At 44.5% G+C, this 25790-nt stretch overlaps 1 protein-coding gene across 4 annotated transcripts in view; it reads left to right on the top strand.

The window, feature by feature from the left end:
• The first annotated feature begins 2976 nt into the window (after positions 1-2976).
• Positions 2977-25790, top strand: part of LOC139055916 (ribosomal protein S6 kinase beta-1-like) — a 129045-nt gene continuing 106231 nt past the window's right edge. For 2 of the 4 annotated variants that reach the window (XM_070533561.1, XM_070533560.1), the window contains exons 1-3: positions 2978-3416; positions 8709-8746; positions 24214-24331. In XM_070533561.1, the coding sequence (XP_070389662.1) occupies positions 3324-3416; positions 8709-8746; positions 24214-24331 (249 nt within the window). In that variant the 5' untranslated portion in view covers positions 2978-3323. Of the gene's footprint in view, positions 3417-8708; positions 8747-24213; positions 24332-25790 lie in introns of all 4 variants that reach the window. The other 2 variants (XM_070533559.1, XM_070533562.1) reach the window with 2 other exon arrangements.

Genomic DNA, 25790 nt, shown 5'->3' with positions numbered 1-25790 from the left:
ACGGGGACTCGTCTTCGCCTTCGCAACCCCAAAATTCTACGGTCTTCCTCCTCTGGACCCCGGCACACACCGATGTTCCGCTAGCGGGAAACGAGGCGGCCCACGCCACGGCTCGAGGTCTCACACGCCGAGCCGCCGCTGATTATGTGGCCGCCTCCGCCCCCGAGAGCGGGGCATCGGATCTGCCGGATCGGGACACTACAACAGAAACACAGCAACAAGAAACACACTGGGCGTGGGGCGATCGCCTAACCACGTTCAGAGACCTCACCCAACACTACAGACTCGAAAGACGTAAATTCCCGCCACCACACGATAAACTGAACAGGAACGAGGCCGTGACGTTACGCTTGCTCCAGACACACACCTACCCTAGCCCCGCTATCTTACACCACTGCTATCCGCGTTTGTACCCAACAGACGCGTGTAAAACATGCGGACGCAGAGCAACGCTGCGACACATGCTCTGGGAGTGTACCGGCAACAACGGTAATCAAAGCAGCTCCGTTGGCGACGCGTCCATAATCGCGGCTGTTGCCAGAGTAGAAGGCTCGAGCTCCGTTCTTCCCGACGCCGCCCCGGATGCGGGAGCCGCCGGGGACCTTCTCCGTAGGCGTCGCCGCCGCTGGGAGGCGGCTATCAGAAGTTCAGAGCTGGCAGACCAGCTCTGGGCCGTCCGGCAAGCCGAAGATGCCGCTCGAGTCCAAGAACTTCGAGCCGTCACCTGAGGCCACCACATCAAGAACTGCCGGACTATTCTTTACTAAAGTTTCTTCTTCTTCTTACAATAAGGGCACATTCACACCGGCGACTTGAGGAGGTCGCGCGACCATTTGCGACTCGCAATCAAAAAGCGACCGAAGGCGACTGAGGTTCACACCGGCAAGCCCGGCTGGGCGCGACCCACAAGTCGCAATCCCGGAGATTATCGTTCTCAGCAAGAACTCTCGGAATCTACGCGGAATTTGAATGCGACGCCGGAGGAGGCCGGATGTAGACACACGAAAGATCACTGCCGGTGCGCCGCTGATTGGTTTATCAGTTTTGCGACCATAGTTGCGCGACTGAAAAATCGCGCAGAGAGCGACTCGCCCAAAATGGTCGCTTTTCGAGAAAGGCGACCGTTTGCGAACATTTGCGACCAACTTGGTCGCGCGACCACTGTCAGTCGCCGGTGTGAATGTGCCCTAAGGCGGTAGCCAGAAAAATAAAATTATAATTTAATAATTAGTTTAAAATAAATTAAATTATAATTAGTTTCACTCGTGTATTATGGCGGAACAGTGAAAGCCTAATTCTTTATCGAACTGAAATAAAGCGCTTGCTTGCTGCCACTATTTACTGTCAAGTTTCACTTGAATTGACATTGAAGTTTCACGAGTAAAACGGGCTCAACAGAGAAATAAACTGTACCGCGGACTTTAGAAGAGTGAAATGCTCAGACTCCGTACAATTTGTCCATGTCTGTCACACACCTCATCGCTTCCGCCGATGAAAAGACTGGTCAAGAACCGCAGACGCTCTGGAATTATCGAGTTCAACGCTATTTTGAAAACGTCGCATGACGATGACATTCTTTCATGCTTTCTTTGCTTCTGTGATTAGCTATCGGAGTAACACAACCCCGCGCGGTTTGTGTGCCCTTTTTGCTAACTGCTGCTTATTTAAGCTGTATATCCTACTATAGCAGACATCGAGAAGCGTATCGCATAATCACGGACTGTTCGTGAAAAAAAAGAAAAGTCAACGTACCTAGACTTTCGTTGAGCCCGAAGCGTATATATGGTGCAGAATTTCTGTATAAGGTTCACGCCTCCGTGGTTCCTTCACTTGCCTGTGACGATGGTTCCTTAATCCTGATTATAAAATGTTGGCCTTTGCTTGGCGCAACGTGTTTCGACAACACTAGAATAGATGCGAGCACAAGACTATAATACCAAATTGAGGAACAGAAAATTTTTTGTAGGTTATACAGCAGGGACGGGGGGGGGGGGTTCTATGCTTAGAAAAAAAAAAGGCAAAGCTATTTTCGAGCTCGAACACCTACAGTACATGCGCACATGTGTTTCGCACTGAAATTTACCTTAATTAACTTCCAATACCTGTAAACATTCATTGTTGTCTCAGTCTATATAGTTAAAGCTTATTTCACTACAGTCGTGTACTTTTGAGAGGGGTTAGCTTTTAAAACTATTACGCAATGCATGACAAATGTCTAAAACACATGAGCTGACGGAAATGCTATTTGGCTGAGTGTTCACTTCGTTGTCAAAAGACACCCACGTGGAAACACACGCCTGCCACATGGCGAGGAAAACCATAACGTTATCTAGAGGTTCCGGCAGCATTTTGAAGGGTAACGGTACATGTTTGTTCAATACACGATCGAACAAGAGAAAGGAAAGCGGAATGTGACATTGAATAAAACTTTCTTCTCCGCTTATGCATGGTGCAGTCAGAACCAAATAGTAGTGAATATATCGCCGGTCGTGTGCAAGTACGAACAGACTAACCCAGAAACACGTTGTATTAACTGTAACATCCACATAAACAGTTAAAACGATCGTAAACAGTAATTGAATACAATTTTAGTAATACCAATCATATGGTTAATGCAAAAAAAAAATTGCTGGCGGCCATGGCACATTCCTGGCACCTGCAATCGCTTTTGACGTCTGCACTGCACGATAGCAGGCTTCGGGATTGCTTCCGTTTATCCGAGGGTACAGTCGCAGGGGGCTGTGATTTGGACATTACTATTATTTATCACATGTCGAAGACAGCCTATGGTGGATGACGGAACTTGGGAACAGGACGGAATGGGAAAAATTATGCATTTGAATTTCGCGGGCAACAGATGCGCTATGAAAACCCAAGTGCCGAAACAAAAACTGACTAGATTGCAGCGCCACCCTTGGCATTGCAAGGCAACCTGACAAAGAAGGAGAAGCCTTGACTCGTCGTCAATTTCGTTATCTCTTACAAGCCTTGAGCAAAAAAGCCCTTTGGCTCGTGTTTTCTTTTTAGCCATTACGCTTCGGTACTTCATCCGTTATCGAGGCTAGCTGCAGCTACCATCAACGAGGGAGTGAATTTGCAGCACGCCGTGTCGTGCATCTTTTGTGAGCCGTGGAACGAGCATTGCACCAATCTGTGACCAGTGTGTGCGCGTGTGTGAGCAGCTCTTTCCGTCGCTCGCATCACCTGCGCGAGAGCGGAGCGGCGTGGTGGTGAAATTGGGGTGCTTGGTTGCGCGCGCGTGAGTGTGCTCGTCGCGACGTCTTGTCATGGGCCTGTCGTAGTCGAAGGCAGGCTCCTGCTCTATGATGGCCGGTGTGTTCGACTTGGAGCTGCACGACGCCGAGAATGACAAGAACGACGAATCCAGCGACGACGCCATCGAAGTGGACGAGCAGGTAGGCAGCACGCGCCCGGCCTCGACACATGGCATCGCACCGCGGTGACCGCATGGCACACGGTTACCGCGCAGCGCGGTCCGTTCGCGCAACCGGGCTCGTTGCCGCTGTTGCGAGCGTGCTTGGCACGCGGCGTGCACACGGCTGCGCATTGCCACCGTATGGCGGGGCGGCCCGCCGAGCGCGCGCGTGGGGAAGGCCTTGCTCGGGCTGCTCCACTAGCCCAGTTCAGCCGCATTCCGAGACCCGCAATCGCGCTCTCGGTACAGAGGAATTCCCGACGCCCCGTTGTTGCGCCGGTGGGGGATTGTCGCCACCCCCTCCGCCAACGACACCGACGAGTGTGCGGAAACCCCCGTTGTTTATTTTGACACGTGCTCGTAGTCCCCCCTCCGATGCGGCGAAGCCGTTGTCTTGGGTTTCGCCGGTGCCCCGCCGAAGCTCCTTGCCAGGAAGCGACGTAATTGCTCGAGCGAGCCGCAGGTGTGCGGACTCTCCCCTGCGTCCCCTCGCGGACCGCGGTGCGATCATCGGCCTGTCTACCCACGCCCTCCTCCCCCAAGGCGTTCCGACTCCGCGCCGGGTCGTGGACCGCAACGCGCGGGTGTCGCATTCCTCGATTCTGCGTAGTACTACGGCGTGCCTGGCAATGCTGCGCTCGCCGAGTGGGCGTGGACGCCTTCAGAAAGCTTTAAAATTGAAACGACGCCGCGCAGCGCTCGACCTCGCGAAGCGCTTTGCAGCAGTGGAGTAACGATGTTGCACGATTGCCCCCCTTCCCCGCTGACGACACCACGCGCTGAGCTGTCGCTGATTCAGAGGGTGCGTGTGGTGCCGTTTCCTGCTCGCGCGTGCTGATATGCACGGGAGAATGGTGTAGCGGAAAGAAACCGGAGACGACGCAAGTAACAAAGCAAAGCGGCGCGTCCAACTGGTGAAGGGAATGCGCAATACACGCGTATAAACTTGACCTCGAAATGCTGCAGCGGCAGACTCGCCGGCCGCGTGTAGCCTTTCGCCCTCCGCGCAAGGTCGTCGATTCCGCTATGGGGAGGAGCGCAGCGCGAACACGTGTGCCGTGACGTGATTGCCACGCAGTGCGAATGCCGCGTGCGACATCTGTTCGCGCAAGCGACGGGTTTTCCTCGCCACCTGTGCGATAAGGTGGGAAGGCGATAGGACCGCCGCCCGACAGATGCTCGTTTGAATGAAGGCGACTTCGAGGCCCGATTGTCATTGTGAAAGCGCGAGTTTTTGCTTACTGTTGTACTGCCGCATGTACAATATGCACATCTGTATATCCTGTGTAATACTGTGCTAGATTTCTTTTTTCTATTTCTATAGTTTCGGAACATCCACCACAATATAGTTGTGCTCAGTTCACGAACAGCACTGCCGTTAAAAAAGTATATTTTTATGTTCCACATGTATTCTTGTTATTCATACACAGTTACTATGCCATATTGCATAAGGCTTGCAGTCAGGCGACATAGGTCTGGCTGCCATTGCAAGGGATAGGCAGAGGCAGGCTCTGGCAGCTTAGTACAGAAAATTCTGCTAACTGGGTGGTATCGACAGAGCACACTGTACTTTAGCATGACAGATGGGACACAAGATGAAGCCAACGCACAAAGCACTACTCAAAACTAAAATGTATTGAAAGAAATCAAACACTTCATCAAACCTGGCACAAGGAAGGAAGAAAGAAAAAAGGGGAGAAGGAAAAACAGGAAGTTAACCAAAAGGACTTCTTGGGCAAGTTGGTGCTTGGATTTCCTAGGTATACTTTGTTTCTTTCTTCTGTCCCTTTTCAAGAAATGTATTTTGCGCCACAAAGTATACCTAGGAAGTTAACCAGTTTAGCTCAACTGGTTTGCTACCCTACACATGGGAGCGGGATGGGGGGCACGTGAAAGATGGGCAGGAGGGAGAGAGAGAGCACATAGCACAGCACACACATCGTCAATTACAGTCCGTCACTCTTGCGTGGTACGTGACATCACTGTCGCAGCTGCTTGTCCAAGCCTGTCTCTTTCAAAAAACGAAGTAGTCCCATCGTTGCCTTCAGCTGCGATGTCTTCTGTTGAAACCTGGCACAAAGAATGTTAGGTTAGTATATCAGAAAAACAGGACAAGGAAAACAAAGGGAATTTTACCTTGCTGCCAGTGATGCCAGTAGCATTCCGTGCATGCATAAGTGCAGACGGTCATGCACGTAAGCGTTTACATGAATATTAACACAAGCACGCTGTCATTATCATACCATCCTCAACATTTCGTCGTAGTCATGCAGTTGTGGCTATTCCACAGTGGTCTTACTGTCATTGCCATACTGTTATGATGCATTCATCATTATATTATCATCATGCATCATTGTTATTACATCTTCATCGTGCGATTGTCCCGGATCAGTTATCACACAGTCGCTGTTATTCGTTTGCAGTCGTCGTCATTCTAGGTTCCTCAAGCCATTGTTGTCATTGCCATCGTAGTCGCATCGTCATCATCGTATTATCTTCATATTGTCGTAACACCGTAGTTCTCTTTCCATCATCATGTCGTCATATCACTGTCGTTTCAACGGCACGCCATCGTTGTCATCCCTTCTTTGACAATTATCATTTTGCAGTCAGCCTTCGATTGTCGTCATATCCCATTATCCTTATGCTGTCGTAATCATGCAGCCATCGTCATTCCATTGTGGCCATATCATTGACGTCATGCCATCATGGCTGTTCTATTGTCATCCTATTATCACCATGCCTCCGTCATCAGGCTGTCATTGTCTTTCCATCATCGTAAGTTGTCATTGTTGCTATGGTTGTTCTATCATTGTCATTCCAGTACCATCATATCATTGTCGTTGTTGTGTTATGCAAGCAGCTCAGAACTTGGAAACTGATGAAATGATATGCCAGAGCCTCTACCGCGCACAGGCTAACGTAACGACCCACAGCAGTTAACAGTTGCTGCAGAATATGCTTCCGATAATGCTGCTCTTTCTAATGCGCAATAAACGCAGAAACCACACACCAACCTTGAAAGAGCATTCAAAAGAATGCACCGCAAATGCCACCTACACCCTCTTTAAATAACGTCTATTCAGACAGTGGCCAGGTGTCACCGCTGCAAACTAGGCTGTAACGTCGCTCCAGACGCTGGCCGGACACGCTCAAGCTGAAGTAAGGTCTCGCGCACCACTAGGAGCAGCGGCAGGACTCAGGTGGCAGCATTTGAAAAGCTGGGGGTGCTGTGCTACAGCTGCCGCATTCGAGCACAGTCGTGACAAGTGTTTCGTTTCTTCCAATAAACTTCAATTGTAGGTGTAGTGCTCTGACTTTGGGTTACGTTAGTCTCGTTTCATGTCTATTACTCTACAGGACATCTTACTCTAGTAGCCGGTCACCTGCTCCACCGTCTGCTTTTGTATGTGTTGTGCTGTTTTTCCCGCATTTGCTAGAAAGCAGTACTAGCTAAAAAATGCACACAACAATACAAGACTTATTATTAAGGCAGCAGCTATTGAAGGAGGCATCTGTATCAGTAAATCTTTCATAATGTTGACGGATAGAAATTTCCTTAGTTAGGGTCATCTGCACGGGATGAGCCACCATATGCCTTAGTGTGTTCTTGTTGATTTGTGGTGGTCTTCATAACTAACACAGATACATGTGGTTGTGATCACCATATGCGAAGTTATATATTCAGTGCTTGTCCTTGTCGCTTCTTTTTGTATTCCATGAATACTTTCACACTGGCTATATCATTATGCAATGCCAACTAGCTCTGTGTCACACTTTGCTTCACTTCGTATGGTCATTTTCCCCCCTTTCTCGTGAATTATGCTAATTTTGTGTGTGTGTGGGGGGGGGGCACAAAACATGGGCCAAGATGGGGCACAAAATTTTCAATGAAGGCAGTGATGGGAAAGCTGTGCCAATTGCGCCAATCTGCACCAACTTGAATTTGTTGTGCCATACTGTTCCAAAAGGGTCTTTTTTACTTCAATTACACCATTGCTGCACCACGACATATGCTAACGGGAGTGTATGCTAAAAAAATGCAGAACTGCTAATTGAGCGGGCCATGAAGATGGAAAATTTCAGTGACATTCAGAGTGGGCAAGCTGTGTGGATACAAGCAAGGGAGAATATGGCAGGTAGTGGGAAACAGCTAGGCGTTGGCGAATAAGGCAAAGAAAGAGCAGGGGAGTGCATACTGAAGTGCACTTTTTGTACGAATATGCTTGTGTTAAAATTCAAGCTCATCACAGGTTCATTTTGCTAGATCTTTTCTAATGCTTATTGATGTTCTTTTTGTGCTGTGCTGGTACAAAAAGGAAGGAGCAGTGATATATTCTGGGCTTTCATTTTTTTGTAGAAGCATGTTCTTATAAACATGCTCATGCTGCAAGCAACTTGTTCCTATGTAGAATATTGTAACACTGTTTCTGTGAATTTCTCTATATGACACCCGCCGTGGTTGCTCAGTGGTTATGGTGTTAGGCTGCTGAGCACGAGGTCGCGGGATTGAATCCCGGCCACAGCGGCCGCATTTCGATGGGGGCGAAATGCGAAAACACCTGTGTACTTAGATTTAGGTGCACATTAAAGAACCCCAGGTGGTCCAAATATCCGGAGTCCTCCACTATGGCGTGCCTCAATCAGAAAGTGGTTTTGGCACGTAAAACCCCATCATTTTTTTTTTCTCTATGTGACCACCCTGGGATACTTCATGTTAAAGTAATGGAATGGGTTAATATATCGGTTTTATCACATGTTCCGCTGTTCTTCAGGATAACACAGAATCGCACTTTTGCTCAAAGTGGGCTTCATCTGTGATGTTCATAACGAGGTGACCTTTCTTTTTTTCCGTTACGAACTATGTTAATATTTTTATTGAAGTCAGAGGCGTGAATATTGCTTGCCTGTGAAAATAATATATTCTCATACTTATATTGTTCATGATTCTTATGACGATTATATAAACTAGTGAGGACATCAGAGTAAAGTTTGTACACCTGGTGTGTGCTTTCGTGAAAACCCTAAGCCCACTCCAATCACAGACGCAGCTGTTCCAAAAGTAGATGCCGCCTGCTCCAATGGCTGCTGCAAAACAATGGAGGCCATTTCTACCGCTGTGAAAGGTTAAGTTTGCATGTGGACATTATAGAAATCTCGAGGTCATCAAAAACAAACTATATACTTACATTGTGTCGGTGCTCCTCGACTGCATTGCGTAAACTGCCAACCCCCTTTCAGTGAAATTAAGTATGTGTTTTTCTCTTTGCAGAGCCTTTCGGTGGAGCCCAATATCAACTCCATATTAGAGTAAGCACCTCTGCACTCTGGCTGTTTCTTTTATTTCCTTGTTATTCGGGCCAATTTGGAATTGTGTTGAAGCAATATAGCCTTTACTCTATTATTTTTGTGGTCATTCATATGGGACAGGCTGTGCTTACTAGGCTTGAATATTGAAATAATACCTGCCATTTTTATCATTGACCAGCTGGGTCTGAGCCAGATATTACTATAGCTGGCGCTTTAACCATAAAGAAAATTGCTCTAAATTAAGCTTGGTGCACAAAGTTGTCTAAGCCGAGGCGAAATTTCACAAAACATGTTGTTCATGATGTGTGGACGCACCATCATTAATAAAAGTTGCTCCTTTGTCTTTCTTCTTTTCTTTCCCCACCTTTTGTATTCCTAGTTTTAATTGTAAAATACTCTTTCCTGTGCACAGCTCAAAAACCATTTGTGATTTCAGTGATAATTCAAAGGAAAGGGAATTAAATTTAGCACATGCTATGCTTTCGCCATGTAGCAATGAAATATAATGGCCAATTAACCCACAAGCACCCCTGAGGATCAAACTTAATCTACGCCTTTCATTGCTGTATGTAAGAAACATGCAAACTGGTAACATCGTATGGTCTGTGGCAGCTGCATTAAACACTTTCCTGAAACAGTATTGCGTAACTTTTTTCTTTTGTCTTTTTATTTCTTTATCATTGGCTGGCATGATGCCAAGCCTTTATCAGCCACATTGGCCACTCACTATCACAGCTGATAAGAACTGAACAGAATTGACACAAAATAATCTTTGCATAATATGAGATTGTGCTTGACTCTCATATCTCCGGGTGCATTGGCTGCAACTGGTTGTAACTTTTATTTCAGCCGAACAGTTCAAGTATAGCTGCTCCTGTGGTGTCATTGCCACAACCACTAATGCTTATTGCTTCCATGGGTTCAGCTTTTGCTGCTTGCTATGTATATTATTACAATAGCAATTATATGGACGCTCCAGGCATGTTTCAGCCATCGACGTTGCCATGAGGTTCCGTATAAAGTCCATGGGTGATAAAATCATCGCGAAGCACTGTATGATGTATGTGCGAATGAAAGTGTGCGAGATTGAGCTGGCGATCGTGGCTCAATATCGCGCATGCAACGGCAGAAAGCAGAGAGGAAGTGCGCTGCCTTCTGTCACGCGCAAGGCTTTGGGGGGAGGGGAGGGAGAGGGAGTGCATTCTACTCCGGGTGGCTGTGCGTGCCTGGCTGGGCTGCTGCATCGTGAAAGCTCTCTGCAGCAGGTACAGAGTCCCTGCTGTATGGTCTCTTCACGACTTGATTCGTCTTTAAGTAAGCGGCTGCACGAAGGTCAATTCACTCACTGCTGCTGCCATGTTTTCTCACTGCAGTGTTTTGGCAGCTCGTTTCCATGCTCCTCGAGCGAGATGTGTTTATGTTGGGTTGCGTGCGCTTGACACCATCTTTGTTAATTTAGTTATACTCCGACAACTTTCTGTGGTTATGAAGGGAAAGCTACGGAGGCAAGCAAAGCATGCATAGGTGCTAGTGCTTCTGAAGATAGTCCCGCATTTTAATCCACATTAGTTTAGTCTAGGGAAGAGAAAACATAAATGTCGTATTAAAAACAGTTAAATAAGACAGAACACACCATCGAGTGTAAAGGTTTACTCATTTTGCGGCTTTTTCCTTTCGCGTCTGGGCAAATGCGAAGCCGTCGCACATTGTCACTGTGTCAATTCAGCATCTGTTTCAAGCCCCCAAAAGCACTGCCAAATGCTGCTGGACTACTTGGCGCTGTAACAGATATGCAGCAACCACATGCCCGTAGCTTTCCCTTCATAGCCACAGAATGTTGTCTACTAATATAGTATGCCTATACGTACAAGTTTATACGGCCGGTAAAATTACTATCCTTACTTGATGTAGCTGTCCACAAATTTGCTATCGCAATCAATGCTTCGTCTTACAGTTAAAACTGTGACTTTTTATGCTTTGGAAAGCACTGAAGCTGTGTTAGGTTGACACTTTTATGCACTGCAACCGTAGTGTTAGCAAATCAGTTCTGTGGAGGCCCGCAAGGTGGAAAACTGATCCACTCAACTACAGCTGAAGAACTCTTTTCTTTATGGAAACCAATGTAAATTTATGTTGTGTGGTAGCTGTGTTGTGGCTCGTGAACTGTTTGCACGGACTCTTTCCTGGTGTCCTTTTTTATGTTGCCATGGCTTTATTCTTGCAAAGTAGTTTTCCTTTAACTGTGTGTAAAAACAAAGGAGCCAAAAGCTTTACGAGCAATGTGTTCTTGCACACATTTAATTAAAGGAGAGCATAGTCAAAGGTTTCTTGCACATGTGTTTTGTTGATTAACATGCTGAAGGTGAAGTTAGTCACTGACCGAGTAAAAAAAAAAAAAAACAAGCAGGCACATTTTGGAACCTATAGGGGTTCGTTTTTGACTACCAAAAAGCCAGTGTTGCTTTCCTGCCAAGATATGACATCAGTAAGAAGTTTCCTTTCATGCTGTTGATAGCATTGATCGTCATTTGGATGAGCAAGGATTCGAGAAAAAACGAGTCATTGGATTCTTCTCCTTAGATGTGATTGTGGCGTTACTCGAATTGGAACTGTAACCAAAGCTATCAGTGTCATCAGCAAAGGATCTGTCACAGTGGCTATCACTTTCTTTTGCTGCGCACATGTTGTTTCCTGGCAGTGGTGGGTGCATCCCGCTCCCATTGAACCTAGATTCAATCCGAACTATATGGAATGATTAGGCTTGTGTAAGGACCAATTGGTCATTCGTATTGAGAACAGAGCTTTTGAAAGTGAGGAAATGGAGAATCAGAGTGGTGCTACCTATATTGAACTATCCAGCCTCGTATGATGTCACCACAGGCTGATTCATAAAGAGTGACAGAGAGGGAGGTCATATGGGTCAAACTCTCCTGTTATGGCGCAGGCAATTCAAGTTCAGGGGGCAGCAGCAGGACCTTAAGTCGGCAAGTTTCTTCTCAACAGTCATATACTAGCAGGTGGAAACAATCATATACGTACTTCTACACAAGTCATTGATTGATTTAACTCTGCACAATATTTTCCTTTATAAAGCGTCTCTTTGAAGATTCCCAGGTGGTCAAAAATTAATCCAGAGACCCTGCCATGGCGTTCGCTTTTCAGACTTCCAATACAGTATCTCTCATGGACCGCGATGCTTTGAGTTTCAGTTTGTTTATTATTCTTTCAAGATGTATAATTGGTTGTTAATAGCATACAGGGGAGGATCCCAAAGTAAAAAGACTTCAGCGGGGCCCTCGGTTAACAAAATAAGTACAAAATGATTAACATACTAGTGTAAAATTATGCAATATACAAGTAAATGAAAAGTGAATGAAGTAGTGAAAAGGAATACACTGGATTTTTATACAAGGAGTCACACAATGAAAAAAAATCATAAATTACCAATATAAATTGTTATAACCTATTTAATAAATGAAGTACACACTTTGTATACAAGTAACTTAAAGTAACTAGGACAACTAGGTATACAAAATGAAATTTTATGTTCATATTCGAATGCATGCAAGGATGATGATGATTTAAGAGCATGCGGTAACTAATTCCAAAGTTGAATTGCTGAGAAGGAGGAAGTCATTTTTGCCATAATTCGTGTTGCATTTAGGTAACAGAAAGTTGTGATTCTGGGTAAACCTACTGCTGTTGGTCTTTGTGGGCAACCTAGAAACTATTAATTGAACCACAAGCTATTTATTAAGTAATTTAAATAGAGTGATAAGTAAATGAAATTTAAACAAGCCAGATATAGGAAGAATGAAGTTAGCCTGAAGGAGCAGATCAGCATTAGAGTAGAAAGAACTGTTGGTAATAATGCAAATGGCCTGGTTGTGAACTTGCTGTTTGCACGAAAGGTGACAGTTTTATGTATTTCCCCACGTAGTAATGCCATATGTAAAGTGAATATGTATGAAGGCAAAGTATAAAGACAATAAGGCGTGAACAGAAAAAAAATGGACCAGATTTAATGAGAGCTCTTATACCAGAAGCAGTTTTTTGCCTTACATAAGCAATATGATTAATAAAATTGAAGTTAGGGTCTAATCTTATGCCAAGGAAAGTTACACAATCGGCCGCAGGGATTAAATGATGGCCTATGAATGCTTGCAGTAGATAAGGGAGAACTTTTTGAGATGATTTAAAATCATGAACTGAGTTTTAAGCGGGTTCAAAAGCAAGGTTGTTTAAAGAACACCATTGGTCACTTTAGTCAATTCGTTGTTCACTTTAGTGATTAGTGTTGTTAAAGATTTGTGTGACATGGAAATGGTGGTATCATCAGTGTAAGGGCAATGTTAGGAAAATTAATGCAAGCAGGTAAATCATTAATGTAGATACAAAACAATAAAGGCTCAAGTATTGAGCCATGCTGTACCCCTTGATTAATGACTTTAACATTTGAGTAAACGCCACCTATGTAGACTGATTGTTCGCAATCAAGTAACTTTATTGAATGAGTTAAAGGTGGACCAGTGATACCAAATGGTTCTAGTTTAGTAAATAAAATATGATCAGCGGTGTCAAAGGCTTTAGTAAAATCAAGAAATACGTAACCAACAAAGTCGCTGTTGTCAATGGAAGACTATAAGAAATTGATTTATGATAGTAAAGCTAAGTTGGTTAACTACCTGCTCAACAACTAAATTGGCAAGGCTTTAGTAACTTAAAATTTGTCCAGGTACTTGTTAATACGTTTCAGAAATAATTTTTCAATAATTTTGCTAATTGAGGACAGTATAGAGATAGGGCGATAGTTTAGGACCTCTGTAATATCACATTTTTTATGCACCAGGATTAACTTGGCCTTCTTAAGTGAGCGCGGAAAGGTACCACATGTGAATATGAGATTATTTATATTGCTTAATACTTGCGCAATATATGACGCAACAAGCTTTATGTGGTAAGCTGAAATATTATCTAGCCCGACAATAGAGTTTTTTTAGATTCGGCATTGTAGAACACACTTCATCAGGAGTGACAGGAAAGAGAAAAAATATTTATGGTTACAACGTGTAAGGGGATACGATGAAGCTACAGGCCCATTATGATATATCTCATAGAAGTAATCACTAAATGAGTTAGCAATACCGGATGCCTTGGTGTAGATTTGTTGTTTATAATTCATTTTATCAATTATTCTACTATCATCGTCATCATCATCGGCCTGGTTATGCCCACTGCAGGGCAAAGGCCTCTCCCATACTTCTCCAACTACCCCGGTCATGTACTAATTGTGGCCATGTTGTCCCTGCAAACTTCTTAATCTCATCCTCCCACTGAACTTTCTGCCGCCCCCTGCTATGCTTCCCTTCCCTTGGAATACAGTCCGTAACCCTTAATGACCATCGGTTATCTTCCCTCCTCATTACATGTCCTGCCCATGCCCATTTTGTTTTTCGTGACTTCAACTGAGATGTCCTTAACTCGTGTTTGTTCCCTCACCCAATCTGCTCGTTTCTTAACCCTTAACGTTACACCGATCATTCTTCTTTCCATAGCTCGTTGCGTCGTCCTCAATTTAAGTAGAACCCTTTTCGTAAGCCTCCAGGTTTCTGCCCCGTAGGTGAGTACTGGTAAGACACAGCTATTATACACTTTTCTCTTGAGGGATAATGGCAACCTGCTGTTCATGATCAGAGAATGCCTGCCAAACGCACACCAGCCCATTCTTATTCTTCTGATTATTTCCGTCTCATGATCATGGATCCACCGCCACTACCCGCCTTAACCCTTTCACTGCCGGGTTTTTTCCTCACTGCCACACACTCCCTGCCAGGTTTTTTTTTACATATTAGTTTCTTTAAAATCTTATGCTAGTAACACACTACAATGCTCTGAAGGTCATGTAAACATTTTTATTCTGGATTATCTCACAGATATCAGTTTTCCTTAAAGAAATTGGCACTCAACTAATTAGCAATAATTATCTGCTAATTAGGATGTCCAGGTGTTTAGAATACTTTTTTGGTGTGGTATTCTTCAAAACAAGGCACCACACAAAGCGGCACCTGGCAGCTAGAACACAGATAGCGAGACTCTTTTCGTTGCTTTGGTCGATGCTGTGTGTTAGCGCAGACGCGGCAGACTCGTGTTGGGTTTTGCTTCGCGGTAGTTGGTGGTATTAGAGACAGGAAGTGGCGCGCTGTCAGCCGTGTTGGATCTTCACCCTTCGACGGGCGTCCTCCCTTTGGCTTTGAGTTTCCTTCGTGGTATTTCTCGATGAGCTGGCGGACAAGTTCGAGTCGAAAGTCTGCCATGCTTCTTTTTTTACCAGAAGCTGTGATTTGCAGTAAATTGCTGTTGAGGATGGTAATGTCCAAGAGGTGAAAGAAGTACTTCTTGTACCACTTCATGCATTTCCTTGTGACTGTGCCGGTCACGGTCACAACCATGTCTACCTTGTCTACAGCACCCATGCATATGTTGTACTTGGAGACACACAGGGGAATCCTTTTGTTCTCGCCCGTCTTCCTGTCTACCTTCCCAGACTCTACCATGCCACTCTTATGCTTCGTCGTGAGCATGAGCACTTCACATTTGTCTTTCCAGCGGACGAAGAGAAGCTGATCATTGCACATCTCGCTGGTTTCCCCTTCTTCCAGTCTTTTCTCATCGCGTGGGATACCCTTCCGGTTCTTCCGGACTGTACCGCAAGCATTGGTCTTCTTTTCGAAAAGGTAGGTGAAGAGGGCGGGACTGGTGTACCAATTGTCAACCCAGAGGACGTGCCCTTTGCCCAGGTACTTGTCCAGTAAAGTGATAACAACTGAGGCTCCATATCCCATCTCAGAATCGTTGATCTCAGTTGAGGATCCGGTGTACAACACCATGTCCAGCACTACGCCTGTCTTCACATCACAGAGTACGAATGATTTTAGGCCGAATCTGCTTCGCTTGGATGGGATATATTGCTTGAATGCTAATCGCCCTTTGAAAAGAAGCAGGCTTTCGTCAATACAGACATCCTGGTATGGAGATAGCGCACCTTGAAAGTTTTTCCGAAGCGTCAAGAAAACCGAGCGCACCTTGTGCAGCCTGTCACCATGAATCTGATCTTCATTATTGGAGAAATGAAGAAACCTCAAAATGAGGAGGAAGCGGTTGCGACTCATCAGCTTCGAGAATGCAGGTGTACTCAAGAGGGGATCCGTGGACCAATACTGTGCAATGCTGCCTTTTCTTGCATGAGCCATGAGCATTACGACAGCAAGAAATAAATAAAACTCACGTGGAGTCACATCTTTCCACTGGTGTATACGTGATCCTGGCGTCGGTGTCAGCGCGGCACGTACTTGGCACTGGAAAATGTTCGTTTGGTCCACAATTGCTTCCACAATGTCCGGCGTGAACAAACTTTCAAAAATCTCGAGCTCACTGGACGCCGCTGTGATGTCATTGCAGATTCCTGAGTGAGCTGGATCGAAAGCATGCTCCTGGGGTTTGAACTCTTTCTTCTTCCAGCAGAAATCCCGCTCGCCAAGTTTCCTCTTCTTTCGCGGATTTCTCGGTGGTAGGGGCTCTTCATCACTCTCATCACTCGACAAGGCACTTAGATGGGCTGCTTCCTCGCTGTCACTGTCGTCGGAGTCCGAATTCATAAGCAGTTCTTGAATTTCTTCGTCCGTCAAAGAGCGGACACACGTGGAACGCTGCCTCGCCATGGCTGCTCTGCCGAGACGAAGACGAAGCGACGCGGACGTAGAAACATGCGCGCCACCTGTTGAAAAATCATTCTACTGGTTTTATGTTATTTATGTGGAATCTCCATAGATGGCGCTACATGCTTGTATATTTTTCTTTTAGACGAGTATTATCGGGAGCGGCAGGGAGTGAGTTAAAAAGCCAAAACGAGTATACTCGGGCGAGGCAGGGGGTGTGCATGTGTGGTCGCCCGAGTTATCTCGGGAGTGGCATTGAAAGGGTTAAGTAGATGCCCTACCTTACTACCGTCGCTACCTGCCCTTACCACTTCCAGTGCCTCGCTACCTATTGTAAATTGCTGTTCTCTTCCGAGACTGTTAAACATTACTTTAGTTTTCTGCAGATTAATGTTTAGACCCACTCTTCTGCTTAGCCTCTCCAGGTCAGTGAGCATGCATTGCAATTGGTCCCCTGAGTTACTAAGCAAGGCAATATCATCAGCGAATCGCAAGTTACTAAGGTATTCTCCATTAACTCTTATCCCCATTTCTTCCCAATCCAGGTCTCTGAATACCTCCTGTAAACACGCTGTAAATAGCATTGGAGAGATTGTATCTCCCTGCCTGACGCCTTTCTTTATTGGAATTTTGTTGCTTTCTTTATGGTGGACTACAGTGGCTATGGAGCCGCTATAGATATCTTTCAGTATTTTTACATACGGCTCGTCTAAACCCTGATTCCATAATGCCTCCATGACTGCTGAGGTTTCGACAGAATCAAACCCTTTCTCGTAATCAATGAAAGCTATACATAAGGGTTGGTTATATTCCGCACATTTCTCTATCACCTGATTGATAGTGTGAATATGGTCTATTGCTGAGTAGCATTTACGGAATCCTGCCTGGTCCTTTGCTTGACAGAAGTCTAAGGTGTTCCTGATTCTATTAGCGATTACCTTAGTAAATAGTTTGTAGGCAACTGATGGTAAGCTGATCGGTCTATAATTTTTCAAGTCTTTGGCATCCCCTTTCTTATGGATTAGGATTATGTTAGCGTTCTTCCAAGATTCCGGTATGCTCGAGGTCATGAGGCATTGCGTATACAGAGTGGCCAGTTTCTCTAGAACAATCTTCCCACCATCCTTCAACAAATCTGCTGTTACTTGATCCTCCCCAGCTGCCTTCCCCCTTTGCATAGCTCCCAAGGCTTTCTTTACTTCTTCCCCCGTTACCTTTGGGATGTTGAATTCCTCTAGAGTATTCTCTCTTCCATTATCGTCGTGGGTGCCACTGGTACTGTGTAAATCTCTATAGAGTTCCTCGGCCACTTGAACTATCTCATCCACATTAGTAATGATATTGCCGGCTTTTTCTCTTAACGCATACATCTGATTCTTGCCAATTCCTAGTTTCTTCTTCACTGTTTTTAGGCTTCCTCTGTTCCTGAGAGCATGTTAAATTCTGTCCATATTATACTTCCTTATGTCAGCTGTCTTACGCTTGTTAATTAACTTCGAAAATTCTGCCAGTTCTATTCTAGCAGTAGGGTTAGAGGCTTTCATACATTGGCGTTTCTTGATCAGATCTTTCGTCTCCTGCGATAGCTTACTCGCATCCTGTCTAACGGAGTTACCACCGACTTCTATTGCACACTCCTTAATGATGCCCATGAGATTGTCGTTCGTTGCTTCAACACTAAGGTCCTCTTCCTGAGTTAAAGCCAAATACCTGTTCTGTTGCTTGATCTGGAATTCCTCTATTTTCCCTCTTACCTCTAACTCATTGATCGGCTTCTTATGTACCAGTTTCTTCCGTTCCCTCCTCAGGTCTAGGCTAATTGCAGTCTATTAAAAAAAGTAATGGAAATGTTTCCATTCTTTCTTGGGGTTATTTTTTGTCTTACCTAATTCTTTTTCATAATAATATCACTTAGATCTTTTTAGGTTATTTAACAGATTGCTGTATTCGTATACCTAAGTTTTAGACCCACATTGAATGGCTCTTTTTTAGTTTTTCTATATAGATTATCTTTCTTTTGCATGCTAGTTAACAAACCTTTTGTTAACCAGAGATTATGCAGAAATTTAAATATTTTCTTGCATTTTACCGTTTTAGTGTTTGCATGCACAGCTTTAAGAAACAAGGAATAGAAATTATCTAGTGCTCATTCAGGATCACGCAAATTCCCATAGAAGCCCAGTCAGTATCATGAACTGTATTGATAAAGTTGTCCTGATTTAACCTAGAAATGAAATGGCATGTGTTAAAGTGAGGTAGTCTTGCGGCGAAAGTTTCAAGTACGGGAAAATGATCATTGATAAGTACGTCAATGATGCCTGCACGGGACGTTGGTGTGATATTGCTTAAAGCATGGTCAAGAAGAGTAACATTTCCATTGGGGGAAAATCGCATTGGGAATGAAATTAGGGGCTCAAGCCCGAAACCAAGGAAGCAATTCTTGCTATTGTGCTGTCCGATAAATTAATATTGATATCGCCAACCAGCACAGCTTTCTTGTTTTCAGCAGAAATTATATCGAGTACTGCAGCAAAATTACGTAGAAAGTGCGGGATAGATGAAGATGTGGAACAGTAAATGCATGCAATGATCAAATTGTTAAAGTTGCAAAAAGGGGAAGATTAGGTTCAATCCACACTAATTCACAGTTCAAGACATTTAAAGACAAGTAAAATCTACGCTCTATGCTCGTACTTAATTTCAGTCTATATACATATAGCCAAGCCGCCGTAGCAACCAGAATCACGTTGACAATGTTCTGTACAAGCAAAAACCATACAGATTGCCATCACAAGAGCTTAACCACGTTTCAGTAATACACAGCAATGAAAAAGAATGACAGAGTGATTCAGAAGAGGTAGCAATGCTGTCATGGTTTTCGCACAAACTACGCACATTGATGTGCATTAATGAATAGGCAAAATTAGAGAGCAATGATTTTGTTTGCTCAGGTGCAAGCAGTGCCATGATGATATAAAACAGATCATAAAATAGGAAAGATAACCTGCAAAAATCAGCGCCAAGTGAATACGCTAAGATCAGATTTCGCATTATCCAAAGGACCTTGCTGTCATCAGACTTACGGGCCTTAATATGACAATTCTCAGCCCAGAGGAACTGCCATTTCTTTTCCTTTTTAGCGCTAGCATTTTGCTAAACAGATTCTCGTTAGTCTTAGTAAGATGTTCGTTGACGAAAACAGGACTATCATTACTTCCAGATGTCCCGATCTGGGATGTACGCAAACATGCTTTGCGAAGAAGTTCATTTTTCTTTTTGTGTGAACAGAAACGCACAATGATGCTTTCCTCAGCTGTTTTACTGGCCAGACGGTGAACAGCATCGTCAGTCAATGCAACAGGGCATTCAATTACTTCTCTGATGGTTTTCAATATAACTGCGCAATCCTCGCCTTGTGTGCATTTGATTTCGACGTTCAGCCTGCTGTATTGCTGAATATCTGCAATCATCTTGGATAGCTGTTCATTGTCAGCCCTCAGCGTTTTGTTTGAATTGACCAATTCATCAACAGACGAGCGTACTGAATCGTATTGGCCACTCATAAAACGCTCACTGTCAACAAGTGAACCAAGATTACCTAGACCCAGGTCTTCTAGCTTCTTGGAAATTTTAAACAGATCATCAGCAAGGTTATCGTGTTTAGAATGAAGTAGGGACTGAAGTTGCTCAATTTTCTTGCCCAGTTCAGTATTAGTTGGCATATTGCTTGGAAAGCAAAACCAGAAGGCAACACTTATGGGCAGCAGCCACAGGTGAGAACACAACATGAACGAAAATAATATCAAGACCAATCTGTGGTGGAGAGAACAGATTCTTAGTATACGTCCAGTTCCTACAACCGCTGCCCAAAAAGTGCCCGGATGTGTTGGTGGCTCCCTTATGTTCCCTCTGACTCAGCTGGCGCAGGAATAGTGCTGTCCTAGGGCAGAAATGCAGCACGTGCGAGCAAGAGAACGCTAAAGGCCGCACAAGGCGACGATTACAAAGGCGATGTCACTCTTCCGGTAGCCACTTTGCGCAGGCGCAGTTGGGCACAGGAGGAGGGGTAGCAAGGTGGCACATGCAGGAATGAAGTAGCAGCTGCACACAGTAGAATGCTGCAGGGCAGGAACCGCTTGCTCGACAGCACCACTCTGTAGAGGAGAGAACAGAATCTTAGTAGACCTCCAGTTCTTATGACTGCTGCCCAAAAAGTGTTACAGCCAATCAGTCAATCAATCAATAAAGCTTAGTTGACTCTTTATTCACAAAACAGGACAAAAAACAAGAAATGTGAAATCCTCGACTCTGCACTTACATTTCCGGTGTATATATAAGAAGCCAAGAATTGTAAGTTTTCTCCTCATTATTTCCTGCTGCTTTTAGTGTTTGCTTTTCTTCTTCATGAAGAAAAGTTTAGAAATAGTTTCGCAAAAATCAACTTGTCGTCTAACTTGTCTCATTGTTTTACTATGAGTAAAGGGTGAGTGCGTGTTTCACTGACCTCTCTACGATAATACAGATGATGAGCGGCAATGACGTGCACTCTTTGTAGGCTGTCAGTGACAGGCGGAGCTGCACACACTAAGACCAACAAGCGTCAATGCCCGTCCTTCCCACCTGTTGTCTCCTCCACATCTGGCATTAGTCGTGGTCTATTGTGAGGTGTCGTTCATTGTGCTTTTAACACTTGTTCACTTTTGCAAGTTGTGTAGATGTCTTGACGTCACAAGTTAACATGCTAGACTGAGGTCACTCACTCGCTACGTAGCAGGAGATTCTTCACAGCCCTGACTGTTAACGTCAAATATGTGCTGCACAGATGTGGAGTATATGTTGCCTCTTTAACAAGATTGTAACTGCATATCAGAGGACATATAACTGGAGACCAGATGTCGTCAATGCTTCATGTCCTTTTTCTTTGTTTGGTAATAATGGGGACTGTGTAAGATCCGTCGTAAAGAACATTCATTCACAAGCACAGGTGTTACGTTGCTGGCAATGTTGTTTTGTTGACACCGGCTTGTTACCGCAATGTACAACTCTCCTAGACGTTAATAATCTTGCAGGAGTGTTGACTGGCACGAAGGTCCGTGCCATCACGCATAACACAACTGTGATACTAGCGATGGCAAGTGCATAGGCACAGAGCACACTCTTGTCCAAGTATTGTGTGCTAGGCTAGACTACTAAGCTCTACGTAGCCCCTGTTGCATGTTTGCTTGCAGTGCAAACAGAAATCCACACACATGCTCCTGTACACACAGTGTACAGGAGTGCACTTTGTGCACACACACACAGTGGTTACAATAGATGTTTGCAAACACTAGACCTGCTGGAAGGTAGCAAGGGCTATCTTGGTTTCAATAGAATAACCTAGCAGATGATACAGATAGCAGATAAAGTAGAGAGGGGAACTCCATACTTTCTGACATGTGCTCTGTGACATGGCCCTGACTGACGTGTTGGACGACGCTTCAGTGAAATCATTAAAATATTAGTGGAAAGCTGTACACCTTGAATAAAACAACACTTGTATTCAGTCTGATGCCTTGTTTGCAGGAAATGAGAACTTGGCTCATGCGAATTATCATTTTGCTAGCCTCCTGAATGAGTTTTTGTTTTGGTTTAAATAAGGTCATATAGGTCATCAGTCATACCATATTTACTTGCGCAAGGCCTGTGCTTCATTTTTCACAGGATGCGGGCCTTACATGAGGTTGGTCTATAGCTACTTGGTGAAGCCTCCAACTGTATTCAGACGACTACGGAAAATAACGCAACCACTGTCAACCAACTATGAACACATTTACAGTCACAGCGGTAAAAATGTCTGAATAATTGGGCAGTCTCAAAAATTGCTACTGTAAAATTTATTTCGTTTTTCATTATTGTGCTATCACAGCAGAAAACTTGTTTACAGGCTTTTGCTCGGTGTTGTACTCCATTAAAGTAAACCATACTCGAAATTTTTGTGATGGATGCATTTCGAATTCACCCATCGTGTGTCACGGGCCGTTACGCAGTTCATATACCGCACACGCAACCTTGACTTACGACACATATGTCAAATTCAGCTTAGGGTGCTGTGCTGTGCGAAATCCGTTTGAGCTTTATTGGCATTAGGCCCACCCAAGTTTACACAGTTTGGTTTGATAAACGAGCTGGGTAGGTTTTGGTTTGGCCTCAAGCAGTTGCCCGCCGTTAGCCCGCGAACCAAACTCCACTTCACGCACGTGGCATCGGTTCAGCCCGTCCATGGGATCTCGGGCTCAATCGCCGATGTGGTATACTGGTACAAACGTTGCAAAGGCGAACTTACTGTCACGACTTGCCGCTGACACCCCCTTTGGCTAGGCCTAACCGGCTGTGCCATGCCGCTTCACTGCAGTCGATGACTATGTTGCAGTTTAGTGCGTAATGTGGGATATGAGGATAATTGTGATAATGCCACTGTCGACATGCCAACTACCACCATTTATTACCAGCTTACAGAAATAGCCAGCACACAGGTATGCACATCGTGCTTAGTAAAATTTTTTCCCAGATTTTCACACTCGAAAGTGGGGGTGCGGGTCTTGCACGGGGGCAGGCCTTACATGAACAAATACAGTAAATAGATAGAAACAATCAAATCACTTAGTCAAGTGAAAGCTTTTGGACTGATTGGGCTATTGTTGCAACTGATGTATGTATGGTGGTGCTAAAACGTCATGGAAGCAGGAAGACTACTGATGGGTGAATAGATCATTTAAATTATTGGGTGAATTTGCATGCATAATTAAAGGTAACACTCGCATGAGAACAATGCCGTGCGGGGTTGGCAATAAAATCTGTCATGGGTTAAGGCTATATGCTATTTATACACGCGTTAATATACATTCCAGAGTAACCACTAGGGCTCATATTCATTAACATAGTGCAAGCAGCCTGACTAGATATGTCTCTCTCACAGTGGAAATGGTTAAAATGTTCATGAAATTTTGGATACTGTAGGTTCATCTTGCACCGAGTGCAAGCTTGATAGGTGACAGTCCAGTGCAAATGGTCACTGGCAAGAAGTAAATGTTCGTGTAGAGGGTCGCAGATTAACGCACATGCACAAGCGAAGTAGACAGGATGAGCACCACCACGTTCAGTCTACTTGTGCCCCTCTTCTAATAACAATGTTTCATCAACCAGCTTAACAAAAAGCGAAAAAGACAGCGGTGTCTTTAAACTGAAATTGACATGCAGTACGAAAAGTGAACAATCCTGCATGTGCTAATGCCATTATGTTGACATTTTAGCCATGTAACTTCCAGGTCATTCACGTGGTAGTTTCTGGCAGCTTATGAGGTTGGAAGGCTCTTGTCAACAAAAAATACAACACAGTAGTGCAAACAAACAGAATGCCTTTATTGTTGCTTGCGTTACAATGTCAGCTAGCTGAATTGTAAGGAGTAGCTCCTCACTGGTTGCTTGTAGTTGTTGCTAAATGTTTTCGTCTGATCAAGTGACAGTCTTCCTTTAGTCCTGTTATATTAAGCCTCTCAGTTCCCCTTATTATTCTTTCTTATTACCACTGATGTTAAAGTAGTGATAATATCACCAGTGATACCATCGTAAAGATATCAGTAGCGCTCATTGCCATGCAATGGCATTGTGTGCGTGTCCTCTCAAGTTAGCCTTCGTCTTGAGTCGTGAAAATATGCAACAGTCGCACTAAAGGTGCCCGTCTGCTCTCTCGGGACTGACCAATTGCTGGTGCAGATTGCAGGATGTTGAGAAGATTCAGCTGTCCGAGGAAACGGTCAACCCCAACCAGGAGAAGACCGGCCCCAAGGACTTCGAGCTGCTTAAGGTGCTTGGCAAAGGCGGCTATGGAAAGGTGAATTAGGAGACCTCTGCTTTTCTTTTTGGAAAATTATTTACCCTCAAGCGTTACCGAAAGCTTTAGAGACATTTCCAAGCCGTGGCGAGCAGCTTAACTGTGATCCTTGTAAGGAAAATACAATCATTGCATTTTACTGGTAGTACTCACACATGGAGTGAAACTTGGAGGTTTAGGAAAGAAGCTCAAAAAGAAGTTAACAAACATGCAGCGAACGATTAAATAAAAATGTTAGGCGTAACATTGAGACAGGAAGACAGTGGTGTGGATTACCGACCACATGGCAGTAGCTGATATTCTAGTGGAGATTAAGAGGAAGAAATTGAGTTGGACAGGCCATGTAATGCATAGGGCAGAATGTCAGAGTATGTCAGAGTTGCAAAGTGGGTGCCATGGGAAAGGAAGTGCAGTCAAAGACAACAGGTGAAATCGTCTAGAATGAAAGACTAAATGGGGAAATTTACAGGCGTAGGATGGCATCAGCTGGCCCAATGTGGTTGTTATTGGAGATTGTTGGGAGAGGCCTTCGTCCTGCAGCGGACATAAAACAGGCTAGTGATGGTGAGGGTGATTACAGAGAGGTTGAGTTGTTACGTCAACACAGAGTGTAGAAAGGTAAGTGAAATGCTGAGAGGTCAGTCTGAATCCTAGTGTTCTAGCTAACTACTCAGTGTCGGGACAAAGAGAGGGGAGAACAAACGGAAAGGGAGAAACTGTTGATGATGCCAGTTAGGAGCGTAGAGGTGATGCTCATAAATAAAAAGAAACGCCAAGAACAAGGTGTGTGCGTCTACAGGACCCAACTGTGGTGCTTGAGTGGCTACAGCACTCTGCTGTTGAATGCAAAGTCGCAGGTTTTATTCTCTTCCTTAGCAGCAACTCTCTGATCGAAGTTCAGTGCAAAATAGATTGTGTTTATGTTTTGGGTGGACATTACACACCCGAGGTTAAAGTTTCAATTCGCTACAGCACCCCTCGTGGCCCACTGTGTAGTTGTAGGACAGTAAACCCCACAATTAACACATGCATATTTAGAAAAGGAAATTATAGGTCTAGTTACTCACTTTCACTCCCTTTCTTGTGTTTTATTAAATGCTAGAGCTTTCCTTTTGATGCCCTAGCCCACTTTGGTTTGTCTGTGTGGCTTCAATATGATGACCACACAAAAAGGCCTGCGGCATAGTAAGCGAGTACTTATCCTCTGCGCCACGGCAACAATTGAGAAGGGGTGTGAAATAAGGTGTCTGCTACGCTAGAGCGGAAGAGCACCACCATTTTTGTGTTGTCACAATATCTTCATGCATGCGTGACTTGCACGTGGATTTAGCCACAAAAGCAACAAAGCCAGTCGGATGCACGTTCGTACATCGTTCGCTCAGCTGTAATGGAATCAGAATAAGGTCAGTGTCCCCTGTGAATGCTATTGCGCAACTTTAAACTATCATTGTAGGTGCAG

This window comes from Dermacentor albipictus, chromosome 2 (genome assembly GCF_038994185.2).
Source record: "Dermacentor albipictus isolate Rhodes 1998 colony chromosome 2, USDA_Dalb.pri_finalv2, whole genome shotgun sequence".
NCBI classification, from domain to species: domain Eukaryota; kingdom Metazoa; phylum Arthropoda; class Arachnida; order Ixodida; family Ixodidae; genus Dermacentor; species Dermacentor albipictus.
The sequence above is the reverse complement of the archived record's forward strand: the minus strand, read 5'-3'. Positions and strand labels throughout refer to the sequence as shown.